Genomic DNA, 14,090 nt, shown 5'->3' on the forward strand with positions numbered 1-14,090 from the left:
AGGGGGGATTTTTTTGAGCTGAGGATGGGGTACTAGCTGTAATAATAGTCCCTCACATTTCAGCAGTAGTTTGTTTACATTTTACAAAGCACATTTATGCTTTGTTACAAAACACACTTATGATTGTGTTTGTTGAATATGAATTATTTGGTGTGTCATTGGTTGAGGGCGATGTATTAGGTGTTGGAGGACTTTTTTTTTTTTTTTAAGTGAGAATAATTTTGGATGTTGAGGATAGGTGATGTTTAGCCTTACTGGGCCTTGGATCCCTTTGAGTATGTAATGGAATCCACAGACCCATTCTGTCTGCAGATGTATATTCAAGTCATATTGTATGCACCTTTGTAGGGGGAACTTAGAGGTTAAAGAATCTCTACCACAGACTTTTTGGTTAATTCAGTGGTATGTTAACATTGACTCATTTTTAGCCATTAATGAAATTGTAAAATGCAGATGGAAAGTATAATTTTTTTGTGACCCCCCTACCCTGCTATAAATCTAACTTGTAAAAAGTATCATTAGTCGTAACAAGTCTTTTTCCCAGTTTTGTGCTTTGTGAATAACAAAATGAATAGGTTATGTGGCAGTCTCCAAAAGGTTGGTTTTGAGGACACTCAGGATAATCCTTAAATACTTTTGAATCTATAATACTGTATGTTTGTTTGCATATTATAAAAACATGTGTTTTTTTTGTAGTATGTCATCAAAAAGCTGAACCTCCAAAATGCCTCCAGCCGAGAGCGGCGAGCTGCGGAACAGGAAGCTCAGCTCTTGTCTCAGTTGAAGCATCCCAATATTGTCACCTACAAGGAGTCGTGGGAGGGAGGGGATGGTCTGCTGTACATCGTCATGGGCTTCTGCGAAGGAGGTGATCTGTACCGAAAGCTCAAAGAGCAGAAGGGGAGGCTTCTGTCCGAGAGTCAGGTGGTGGAGTGGTTTGTTCAGATCGCTATGGCTCTGCAGGTACTGTCAGGACTCATAGCATCCCACTTGCTCCAAGGTGACAGAGAGATGCCTGGTGGATTTTAGGAAAATGCTTCCCCAAATGCTTAATGAAAAAAAAATTCTTTAAAAAATCCATTTATGAAGTGGACCTAGTTCCTCTTGCTGTAGCACTGAAGTGTTTCTGAATGAGTGATACCTGTATTGAAGCAGACATGGATTTTGTCTGATTGCTGGGAAAGACAATTCTCTGTTCATTTAATATTTGTAGCAAAATCCATTTTAAGGGCCCTGAATTGACAAAGAGCAGAGAATGACCATGTTTGTTATCAGTTGGTCAGCTGCATCATACTGAAAGGTGGTTGGGCTAATTAATCTGCCTAAACTGTGGGGCTTTGGTCTTTAACCCTGCTGTGGCAGAGTGAGTAGAAATGTGAAACATGTTTGTGTTTTAATATACACATAGTCAAAAGTGAGACTTTATGGAATATCACTCTGATATTAGAGAATGTATCTTAGGATTTAAACAATAAAAGTGATATTGTTATAGTTCAAAATATTAAGCTGAAGATTTCATGAGTCTGAGAGGAATGTGCATCTGACCTTGTATAAGTTGTCTTTCTACCTTCAGTGAAAGTTTGTAAGCACATTTTTTAACTGGGTCCATATAATGCTAGATGGTATGATTCTCAAGTCACCAGGGAACAATTGTGAAGGAAGGTGGGCAAATTAATGCATGGAACTTAATTTCTTACTTTGGAAAGTTGTAAATTAGACTTTTTATTTAGAGATTATAAAACAATAGTGTTTTGATGTGTGGGTAAGGCTCATCTAAGAGTATAAGGCTCTATAACTTATACAGTTGTTGATGGTATATAAGAAGTCAGGTATAAATAAGTCAGGTATTAAATATTTATATTTAATAAAATTTTATTTTTCTTCAGTATTTACATGAAAAACACATCCTTCACCGAGATCTAAAAACTCAAAATGTCTTCCTAACAAGAGCAAACATCATCAAAGTGGGTGACCTAGGAATTGCCCGAGTGCTTGAGAACCACTGTGACATGGCTAGCACCCTCATTGGCACACCCTACTACATGAGCCCTGAATTGTTCTCAAACAAACCCTACAACTATAAGGTAGGATTCGGCTGTGTTTGCCAGCTCACCTTGTCTCTACAGCAGTATAATTTTAGAACCCATCAGAATAGTAAGTTAGAAGAATTCTCTGTGAATTGATTTAAGGAAAATGTCTTTTTTTTTTTTAAGAGGAAAAATGTAACTAAGGCATTCTGACATTTAACCATTTACTATTTTTTTTTCCTAGTCTGATGTTTGGGCTCTGGGATGCTGTGTTTATGAAATGGCCACCCTGAAGCATGCTTTCAATGCAAAAGACATGAATTCTTTAGTTTATCGGATTATTGAAGGAAAGGTAAAGAATATTCTGGAATTAATTGTTTTTAATATTTGGAGTAACGTTAATTTAGTGCAGCTTTGAAAGTAGCTACTGAGAAAAGGGCGTAATCATGTTGGGTGGATAGTTAAGAATGGTGGGTCCTGTCTGTGGGGAGGGTTGAACTGGAGGATAAGGGATTGATCGTTTCTTAATATTAATTTATAAAGGTGGCTTAATGGCTCTGAAGAATTGGCTTCTTGAAAACCAGTACCTTATAGACACAGGATGTGCAGGTGCCCTGAGGCTACTGGTAGCTTCTCCTAAGTGGTTAAATGAGTGGCTTAAAAGGAGTCTACTCTGTTTGGACTTCCCTGGTGGCGCAGTGGTTAAGAATCCGCCTGTCAATGTAAGGGACACGGGTTCGAGCCCTGGTCCGGGAAGATCCCACATGCCACGGAGCAACTAAGCCCGTACGCCACAACTACTGAGCCTGTGCTCTAGAGCCCGCGAGCCACAACTACTGAGGCCCATGCACCTAGAGCCTGTGCTCTGCAACAAGAGAAGCCACCACAATGAGAAGCCCGCGCACCACAACGAAGAGTAGCCCCCGCTCACTGCAACTAGAGAAGGCCCGCATGCAGCAACGAAGACCCAACACAGCCAAAAATAAATAAATAAAATAAATAAAAGATTTATTTTTAAAAAAAGAGTCTAGGGCTTCCCTGGTGGCGCAGTGGTTGAGAGTCCGCCTGCCGATGCAGGGGACACGGGTTCGTGCCCCGGTCCGGGAAGATCCCACATGCCGCGGAGCGGCTAGGCCCATGAGCCATGGCCACTGAGCGTGCGTGTCCGGAGCCTGTGCTCCGCAACGGGAGAGGCCACAACAGTGAGAGGCCCACGCACCGCCAAAAAAAAAAAAAGTCTACTCTGTTTGAACTTGTTGCTCCTTTGATAATCATCACAATCACTAGTAACCAGTTAAAAATTGCAGAAAGCATTGTGTATGATAGATGCTAGAGTGACCAACTTTATGTGTCAGTTTCATGAGGCTAGTTGCCCCTGCAGTGTCAGGTATCCTCACACCGTTAAGTTTTAAGGCTGTAAATCACCTACTGATTTTAACATTATACCAAGACTCATTTATTTTTTTAATTTGAAAAAATATCGAAAAACACAGAAAAAGTAAAATTTGCTCATAATTCCACTTCTTAAAGAATCAAACAAGAAAGGGGTGAAATTCCCGTTTCCATCCATTTCCATCCCTTGGAGATAACCATTGGTAATGGTTTGGTGCATAGCCTTCCTGGATTTTCCCTGTCTTTATAACTCTGGGTGTGTATGTTAAAAAAGTAACTGAAATGGAATCAGGCTATACACACTGGTACACAACCTGCTTTTTTGACTTAATAAATGAGGGACATCTTTCCAGGTCAGTACCTGTAAGTCTTGTATTTTTTTTTTTTTTTTTTGCGGTACGCGGGCCTCTCACCGTTGTGGCCTCTCCCGTTGCGGAGCACAGGCTCCGGACGCGCAGGCTCAGCGGCCATGGCTCACGGGCCCCGCCGCTCCGCGGCATGTGGAATCTTCCCGGACCGGGGCACGAACCCGTGTCCCCTGCATCGGCAGGCGGACTCTCAACCACTGCGCCACCAGGGAAGCCCCAGTCTTGTATTTTTTTAAAGGCTGCCTGGTATTTTATTAGAAGGGTATACCATACTCTATTCCACAAGTACCCTATGAATGGCCATTTACATTGTTTCCAGTTGTTCACTATTACAAGAACAATACTGCAGTGAACATCCTGGTACATAAATCTTTAGGAACTCATGCTCTTATTTATGAAGGAGAGGGTCCTCAAATGGGACTGCTGGTTTGAAGGATATATTTTATAATTTTACAACTTGCTATTATAACCAGGATGCCAGATATGCTTCCTGTAGACTAATATGCTGGTTTTTTTCTGCTGTGGATAATGATTTAAAAAATATATCTTGGGAAACCTCTACCTACTTTTACTTTTCACAAGACTGTTAGTCATACTTATGGTATTATTTCTCTTTGTAGCTACCACCAATGCCGAAAGATTACAGCCCAGAGCTGGCAGAAATAATAAGAACCATGCTGAGCAAAAGGCCTGAAGAAAGACCTTCTGTGAGGAGCATCCTAAGGCAGCCTTACGTAAAGCGCCAAATATCCTTGTTTTTGGAGGCCACGAAGGCGTAAGATATTTCCCTTGCAAATAGGTCAGCTAAATAGATGGAATAAAAGAGGGTGGCTTTTATAATTTTCATGTGTGAGAGTTTATGGTGAGTTTTTTAAAAACACGAAGTAGAATTGCATGATTAGAACAAGTGTTAAGATTTGCTTAATTGCTAAAATCAGAAATCTAGAGAACCATTGGAGGTATCACTTTCACATTCCTCTGAGAGTTCCAAGACATATTGAGTATGTTTTTTTTAAAAGGATGTATGTTTTATTTTATTTTTATTTTTTTATTTTTTTGCGGTACACGGGCCTCTCACTGCTGTGGCCTCTCCCGTTGCGGAGCACAGGCTCCGGACGCGCAGGCTCAGCGGGCATGGCTCACAGGCCTAGCCACTCCGCGGCATGTGGAATCTTCCCAGACCGGGACATGAACCCATATCCCCTGCATCGGTAGGCGGACTCTCAACCACTGCGCCACCAGGGAAGCCCAAGGATGTATGTTTTAGAAATCATATTAAAATGAGAGATATCTAAAAAGCCTATTATTACATTATGTACTATATAAGATAATAGTCACATTTAAAAAATAATACTCAAATCTCAGAGGGCTTTTGTAAGGTTCCCTCTTTACTCGTAACTTCTCAAGGGGATAGAATTCCTTCTTTGACTTTCAGGTCCTACCTTCACTAAATAGCTGTTCTAGGATATGAGACTTAGAGCTAGACAAGACCTTCACAGTCCTTGTCTTTTGACGTGTTAAATTTGGGAGGCAATGCTAGAGAGGCCCTGGGGGATAAAGAAGGATCATATTTTTGTTGACATTGCCTATAATTTCCTACCAACAGACCTTTGGCCTTCTGCAGCTCTGGTCTTCATGCTCCCCTTGAATTCTCCAGAGGTTTAGCTCCATTGGAAAATGTCACACTTAAACAGTTGGGGATATTATTCCTGTATACATTTATTCTGAAAGTCAAGGCCGAGTATACCAATCATTTTTACTTTCAAACTTGGCAAAGTAGTTGTGGTATTATTACAAATGTGAAACTTGAAGATGAAAATTATCCTGGTACTTCTAATTGTGAGGCAAGTTTTCATAGGTTTTAAATTTTAGAATAATATTGTATTTACAGAAAAGTTGCAGAGATAGAACAGAGTTTCTGTATAACCTTCACCCAGTTTCTCCTATCAGCATCTTATGTTACCATGGTACATTTGTCAGAACTAAGACAACAACATCAGTATCTTTTTTTTTTTTTTTTTTGCGGTACGCGGGCTTCTCACTGTTGTGGCCTCTCCCGTTGCGGATCACAGGCTCCGGACGCGCAGGCTCAGCGGCCATGGCGCGCAGGCTCAGCGGCCATGGCTCACAGGCCCAGCCGCTCCGTGGCATGTGGGATCTTCCCGGACTGGGGCATGAACCCATGTCCCCTGCATTGGCAGGTGGACTCTCAACCACTGCGCCACCAGGGAAGCCCAACATCAGTATCTTATGTTGACTAAATCCAGACTTCACTTGGCTTACTCCAGTTTTTCTACTAGTGTCATTTTTCTGCTTCAGGATCCAGTCCAGCATACCATATTACTCCTCGTTTCTCCTTAGTCAACTTGGGTCTCTGACAGTTTCTCACTTTCTTTGTTTTTCATGACCTTGATTGTTTTTGGAGATTACTGGTCAAGTGTTTTGTAGAACACCCACTGGTTTTTAGAAGACTCCTCTCTATAAAAGGAGCAGTTCTGTGGGAATTCCCTGGCAGTCCAGTGGTTAGGACTCCACGCTTCCACTGCAGGGGACCCGGGTTCAATCCCTGGTCAGGGAACTAAGATCCCACAAGCCACATGGCACGGCCAAAAAGGAAAAAAAAAGAAAAGAAAGAAAGAAATAAAACGAGCTGTTCTAAGCGGGAGTGTAACATGTATGCACATTTCCTCATATATATAGAAACCTTTAACCTTCACTGTATTGATAATAACTTTTTCTTCTTTTCTTCCTCATAAAGAAAAACCTCCAAAAATAATATTAAAAATGGTGACTCTAAATCCAAGACTGTTGCTACAGTGGTTTCTGGAAAGGCTGAATTAAGTCATGAAGCCGTTCCCCCTCAACCACACTCTTCAGAGGGCTCCAAGACATATGTAATGGTACGTCTCATTCTAAAGGATATGTGTTCTAGAAACTGTATTAAAATGATAGGTTACCTAAGCTAGTTATTCTATGTGAAATGACTAAGCTTCATTAGATTTCTGTTGTGTAAGTAATTTTGTATTGTAAAGAAGGAATACTGGTGAAGTATTCAAAGTGCCTATTAAAATGTTCATGAAGTCAGTGCTGTAATAACTTGAAGAAGTTTTTTTTAATTGAGGTGGAATTTATATAACATAAAGTTAACCATTTTAAAGTGAACAATTAATTGCATTTAGTATATTCACAGTATTGTGCGACCATCACCTCTATCTCATTCCAAAACATTTTCATCACCCCAAAAGGAAACCTCATACCCATTAGGTTGTCACTCCTCCTCCATCCAGCCCCTGTAAAACACCAGTGTTCTCTGTTTGTATGGGTTTGCCTATTCTGAATATTTGATATAAATGGAATCATACAATATGTAACCTTTTGTGTCTGGCTTCTTTCACTTAGCATGTTTTTGAGGTTCATCCAGGTAGCATATATCAATACTTCATTTAGTTTTATGTCTAAATAATACTCCATTGTATGTATATACCACAGTTTGTTTATCCATTCATTCATTGGTAGATATTGGGTTGTTTTCACCTTTTGGCTTTTGCTATGAACATTTATGTACAATGTTTGAATATCTGTTTTCAATTCTCTTGGGTATAATATCAAGGAGGGTAATTGCTGAGTCATATGGTAATTCTATGTTTAACTTTTTGAGGAATGACCACATTGTTTTTCCTTTGTGGTTGCACCATTTCATGTTTTTATCAGCAATCCCTGAGAATTCCAGTTTCTCTACAACTTCACCAACTCTTGTTATTTTCTGTTTTTCTGATTCTAGCCATCCTAGTGGATGTGGAGTGGTATGTTATTGTAGTTCTGATTTGCATTTGACTAATGACATAGAACTTGTTGACCATTTGAATGCCTTCTTTGGAGAAATATCTATTAAGCCTGTTGCCCATTTTTTAATTGGGTTTTTTGTTTTTTATTATTGAGTTCTAAGAGCTCTTTCTATATTATAGATACTAGACCCTCATCAGATATATGATTTACAAATATTTCCTCCCATTCTTTAGGTTGTCCTTTCACTTTCTTGATAACGTACTTTTATGCACAAATATTTTTAATTTTGGTGAAGTCTAATTTATTTGTTTTTTACTTTTGCTGCCCATGCTCATATCTAAGAATCCCTTGCCAAATCCAAGGTCATGAAGATGTACGCCTATGTTTTCTCCTAGGATTTTTATAGTTTTAGCTCTTATATTTAGGTTATTGATCCATTAAAAAATTTTTTATTATGGTAAAATATAAGTAATGTAAAATTTGCCATTTTGTACCATTTTAAAATTAATTAATTATTTTCATTTTGTACCATTTTTAAGCATACAATTCAGTGGTCTTAATTACATTCACAATGTTGTGCAGCCATCACTATATCTTCCAAAGCCTTTTCATCATTCCGAACAGAAACTCTGTACCCATTAAGGTCTAACTCCCCATTGCCTCTACTCCCAGACCCTGGTAACCTCTGATCTACTTTCTCTGAATTTGCCTATTCTAGGTACCTCATATAAATGGAATCATACAACATTTGTTCTTTTGTATCTAGCTTATCTCACTTAGCAAGTTTTCAAACATTATCCATATTTTAGCATGTATCAGAATTTCACTCCTTTCTATGGCTTTATAATATTCCGCTGTATGTATATACCACATTTTGTTTATCCATTCATCTATTGATGGACATTTGGGTCGTTTCCATCTTCTGGCCGTTGTGAATAATGCTGCTATAAACATTAGTGTACAAATATCTGAGTCCCTACTTTTAGTTCTTGGGACAAATACCTGGGAGTGGAATTGTTGGGTCTTATGATTATTCCATGTTTAACTTTCTGAGGAACCTATTCCATTTTGAGTTAATTTTTTTTTTTTTTGTGGTACGCGGGCCTCTCACTGCTGTGGCCTCTCCCGTTGTGGAGCACAGGCTCCGGACACGCAGGCTCAGCAGCCATGGCTCACAGGCCTAGCCGTTTCGCGGCACGTGGGATCTTCCCGGACCGGGGCATGAACCTGTGTCCCCTGCATCGGCAGGCGGACTCCCAACCACTGCGCCACCAGGGAAGCCCCTTGAGTTAATTTTTTAATATGGTGTGAGGAGTGCTATAATAACTTGGAAGCATGTTTTCATTCAGGGTGAAGACAAATATTTGTCCCAGGAGAAACCCATAGTCATTGGCCCCTTGAAGACACCCCCACGTCTGAAAGGCTACACCTACAAACCAGACATAAGCAATACCACAGAATCGCTAGCCACGATCAGTAGGGTGAATATTGACATCTTACCTGCAGAAAGGAGGAACTCAGTGAACAACAGCTTAGTTCAAGAGAATCAACAAAGACACTTAGATGCCTCTAATGAGTTAGAAGGTAAATGTATTATTTCTCAAGTGAAAGAGAGGCTGCAGGATAACACCAAATCCAGTGCTCAACCTGGATACCAAATTTCCACATGGTCCATTGACTATGTCACTGGAGAAAGGAATGACCCAGTGAAGCCTCTGCAGCCCCTAAACAAAGACCAATATTTATCAAAGGACCAGGTGAGTGACATGCACAAGGTATTGGTTTCAGAAAGAAGACTGGAAAGTGTGGTTACAAAGGTGTGGGTTGTGTTCTTTGGTTGTGCTTTTAGTTGTGGTTTTAGGAAAATCAGTTGTTCCCATATAACAGTTTAAACATGACAGAACCAAAGGATAGGACCCAAGGAATTCTTAGATCCCTTCTGTGCCCTGGTGTAGGGTACTTGCCATTTGCCATTAGTGTGTTTTTTCCTATTTCTACATCATTCTTTTGTAAGTCCTCCAAGTGGATGGACAGTTCCAACAATTAGGTAATATCACATTCCTTCTTGCTTTTAAAAGTTAGTGGATTGTCTGATTTTTTAAGTTAAGGAATTAAAAAAACATATTTTATGTGTTGGAACCAAAGGAGAAGGAAGAAGAGAAGAAAAGGAATGGAACAAAAGGATTTTGATACTGAGAGACTATTCTGAGTAAATTTAAAGGGTATCTTCTACTTGAACATGGAAAGAAGCTTAAATTAGATGAAGCATGGTAATAGCTAAGGATTGGAAAGAAAGCCAGAACATTTGATTAACTTTACATTTTTGTAAAATATTTAAAGAATATATTTATATATTGACTATATTTTTATTATATATATTACATACATTTTCATATTTAACACTTTTATATAAGTATATATAACTATTTTATATGTCTGTAGTCAAATGTTTTATTTATTTTATTTATGGCTGTTTGGGTCTTTGTTGCTGCGTGTGGGCTTTCTCTAGTTGCAGTGAGCGGGGGCTACTCTTTGTTGCGGTGCACAGGCTTCTCATTGTGGTGGCTTCTCTTGTTCCGGAGCATGGGCTCTAGGCACGCAGGTTTCAGTAGTTGTGGTACATGGGCTCAGTAGTTGTGGCTCGTGGGCTCTAGTGCACAGGCTCAGTAGCTGTGGCGCACGGGCTTAGTTGCTCCACAGCATGTGGGATCTTCCCAGACCAGGGCTCGAACCTGTGTCCCCTGCATTGGCAGGCGGATTCTTAACCACTGTGCCACCAGGGAAGTCCCTCAAGTGATTTTAATAAGGTTTTGTTTTTATAGAAAAGTACAAGTATGATGCTCTTTTCATTTAAACTCATTGAATTGAAACCAAAATTTAGTCTTAAGCTTTCTCTGGACACTAGAATCCTTAGTACTTTATAGATAAAATTATATATGTCCTGCTTGTTCTGCTTGACTGTCAAATTATATTCAAGTTTGCTTCTTTTATTTTTTTCCATAATTATTTAAAAAATTTTAAAGTGCCAATTCAGTGGGTTTTAGTATATTTATAAAGTTGTACATTCACTGCCATTATCTGTTTCCAGAACATTTCCATCACCTCAAAAAGAAACCCCATACTCAATACTAGTCACTCTCCATTCCTCCTTGTCTCTAGCCCTTGGCAACCATTGTCTGTATGAGTTTGCCTATTCTCAATATTTCATAGAAATGGAATCATACAGATACGGTCTTTTGTGTCTGGCTTCTTTTATTTAGCATAATGCTTTCAAGGTTATATCCATGTTGTAGCCTGTACCAGTATTTCATTTCTTTTTATTGCCAAATAAATTCTACTCTATGTATATTTCATATTTTATTTATCTATTCATCAGTTGATGAACATTTGGGTTGTTTTCACTTTTCACTGTGGATAAAGTTGCTTTGAACATTCATGTACAAGTTTTTGTGTGGACATATGTTTTCAGTTCTCTTGGGTATATACCTAGGAGTGGAATTGCTGGATCATATGGTGACTCTATGTTTAACTTTTTGAGGAACTGCAGAACTGTTTTCCAAAGCAACTATATCATTTTACTTCCCATCAGCAATGTATGAGAGTTATAATTTCTCCACATCCTCACCAACACTTATTTTCTGTGTTTTTTGTTTTGTTTTGTTTTGTTTTGTTTTTGATTCTAGCCATCCTGGAAGTGGTATCTTATTGTGGTTTTGATTTGCACCTCCCTAATGACTAATGTTGTTGAGCATCTTTTCATGTGCTTATTGGCCATTTTTATACCTACTTTGGACAAATATCTATTCAAATCCTTTGCCCATTTTTAAATTGGTTTATTTATCTTTTTATTGTTGAGTAGTAGGAGTTCTTTATCAATTACAAATGTCAGTCCCTTATCAGATATAAGATTCAAAAATATTGTCTCCCATTCTGTGGATTGTCTTCACTTTCTTTTTAAAGTATATTTTATTTTATTTTATTTTGACTGCGCCATGCAGCATGTGGGATCTTAGTTCCCTGACCAGGGATTGAACCTGTGCCCCCTGCAGTGGAAGTGTGGAGTCTTAACCACTGGACCACCAGGGAAGTCCCATCTTCACTTTTGTTTTTTTATTATTTATTTATTTGTTCTTTATTACTTTTTTGGCTGCGTTGGGTCTTAGTTGCAGCATGCGGGGCCTTCGTTGAGGCATGCAGCATCTTTCATTGTGGCGCGCGGCCTTCTCTCTAGTTGTGACACATGGGCTCCAGGGTGTGTGGGCTCCAGAATGCGTGGGCTCTGTAGTTTGCAGCACGTGGGCTCTCTCGTTGAGGCGCGCAAGCTCAGTAGTTGTGGCGCGCAGGCGTAGTTGCCCCACGGCATGTGGGATCTTATTTCCCCAACCAGGGATCGAACCTGCGTCCCCTGCATTGGAAGGCAGATTCTTTACCACTGGACCCCCAGGGGAGTCCCTCATCTTCACTTTCTTGATGGTGTCCTTTGGAGCATAAAAGTTTTAAAATTTGATGAAATCTAGTTTTGTCTATTTTTTCTTTTGTTGCTTCTGCTTTTAGTGTCATGAAGATTTCTCCCATAATTTCTTCTAAGAGTTCATAATTTTAACTCTTACGTTTAGTTCTGAGATCTATTTTGAGTTAATTTTTGTGTGTGATGTGAAGAAAGGGTTCTACTTCATTCTTTTGTAGGCAGATATCCACTTGTCCCAGTACCATTTGTTAAAAGATTATTCTTTTCCCATTGAATTTTCTTGGGACCCTCATTGAAAATCAGTAGACCCTAAATATGATTATTTATTTTTATACTCTCAATTCTGTACCACTGATTTTTCTATCTGTATGTCAGTAACACAATTACTGTAGGTTTATAGTAAGTGGTTTTTTTTTTTTTTTGGCCATGCTGCGCGGCTTACAGGATCTCAGTTCCCTGACTAGGGATTGCATCCGGGCCACAGCAGTGAAAATCCGAAATCCTAACCACTAAGCCACCAGGGAATTCACTGTAGTAAGTTTTGAAATTGGGAAGATTAAGTCTTCCAACTTTATTCTTATTTTTCAATACTGTTTTGGCTATATGGGGTCCTTTGCATTTCCATATGAATTTTAAGATTAGCTTGTCAATTTCTGCAAAAAAGCCTGGGATTTTGACAGGGATTTTATTGAATCTGTAGATTATTTGCAGATTATTGCTATCTCAATATGTATCTTCCAACTCATGAACATAGGATATCTTGCTATTTTCTTTAGGTCTTCTTCAGTTTCTTACAATGATGTTTTGTTGTTTTAAGTGTATAAGTCTTGCACTTCAGGTTAATAACAATCTGAGTAATTTAATTAATTTAAATTAATTTCTAAGTATTTTGTTCCATTGGCTTCCCTTGTGGTGCAGTGGTTAAGAATCCGCCTACCAGTGCAGGGGACACGGGTTTGAGCCCTGGGCGGGGAAGGTCCCACATGCTGTGGAGCAACTAGGCCCGTGTGCCACAGCTACGGAAGCCTGCGTGCCTAGAACCCATGCTCCACAACAAGAGAAGCCACTGCAATGAGAAGCCTGCACACTGCAACAAAGAGTAGCCCCTGCTTGCCACAACTAGAGAAAGTGCGCGCAGCAACGAAGACCCAATGCAGCCAAAAGTAAATAAATAAATAAATAAAATTAAGTATTTTGTTCCTTCTGATACTATTGTAAATGGAATGGTTTTCATAATTTCATTTTCGTAGTGTTCATTGCTTGTGTATAGAAATACAATTAATTTTTATATATTGACTTTATATCCTACAGCCTTACTTAACTCATTTATTGATTCTACTAACTTTTTAATAATGGACTCCTTAGAATTTTCTGAATACAGTATCACATCATCTGCAAATAGAGATTTTTCCTTTTCAATCTGGATTTCTTTTATTTATTTATTTTTCTTGTCTAATTGCCCTGGCTAGAACCTCTAGTACAGTGTTGAATAGGAGTGATAAGAATGGACATCCCTGTCTTGTTCCTGATCAAATATGTTTCTTACATCAGGCTTTTAGAATAGGTTTTTTTGTTTTGTTTGATAGAATTTCATGTCCAGCATTTCTTTGTTGTTGTTGTTATTTTGTTGTTGATAAAAGTGGAAGAACTTTTTTTAGGACCAATTGGATTTCATGGAGAAGCTCCTTAAGTCATTTGTTCAGGTACTCTTATATGTATAAGCTTTATTTTGAATATTCTATACTTAATGCCAGCAGAGAAACATTTATTTCACTCTTCAGAATTAAATCAGTTACTGTTTATTATCTGGGTATCCTTGCATAGCTAGCATATCACACTGTTCCTTTTTCTTTCTAAAATGTACCACATAGTGGGCTCTTGATAAAAATGTGTTGATTGGGCTTCCCTGGTGGCGCAGTGGTTGAGAGTCCGCCTGCCGACGCAGGGTACAAGGGTTCGTGCCCCAGTCCGGGAGGGTCCCACAAGCCGTGGAGCGGCTGGGCCCGTGAGCCATGGCCACTGAGCCTGCGCGTACAGAGCCTGTGCTCC

The 14,090-nt window shown here is 39.2% G+C and overlaps 1 protein-coding gene across 5 annotated transcripts in view; it reads left to right on the forward strand.

Moving 5' to 3' along the window:
• Positions 1–14,090, forward strand: part of NEK4 (NIMA related kinase 4) — a 42,783-nt gene that overhangs the window by 1,366 nt on the left and 27,327 nt on the right. For 4 of the 5 annotated variants that reach the window (XM_082639608.1, XM_082639609.1, XM_082639611.1 and 1 more), the window contains exons 2-7: positions 697–963; positions 1,887–2,084; positions 2,272–2,379; positions 4,408–4,562; positions 6,546–6,687; positions 8,923–9,330. In XM_082639608.1, the coding sequence (XP_082495734.1) occupies positions 697–963; positions 1,887–2,084; positions 2,272–2,379; positions 4,408–4,562; positions 6,546–6,687; positions 8,923–9,330 (1,278 nt within the window). The remainder of the gene's footprint in view (positions 1–696; positions 964–1,886; positions 2,085–2,271; positions 2,380–4,407; positions 4,563–6,545; positions 6,688–8,922; positions 9,331–14,090) is intronic. The other variant, XM_082639610.1, reaches the window with a different exon arrangement.

Source organism: Mesoplodon mirus (genome assembly GCF_964341445.2).
Source record: "Mesoplodon mirus genome assembly, chromosome: 12".
NCBI lineage: Eukaryota > Metazoa > Chordata > Mammalia > Artiodactyla > Ziphiidae > Mesoplodon > Mesoplodon mirus.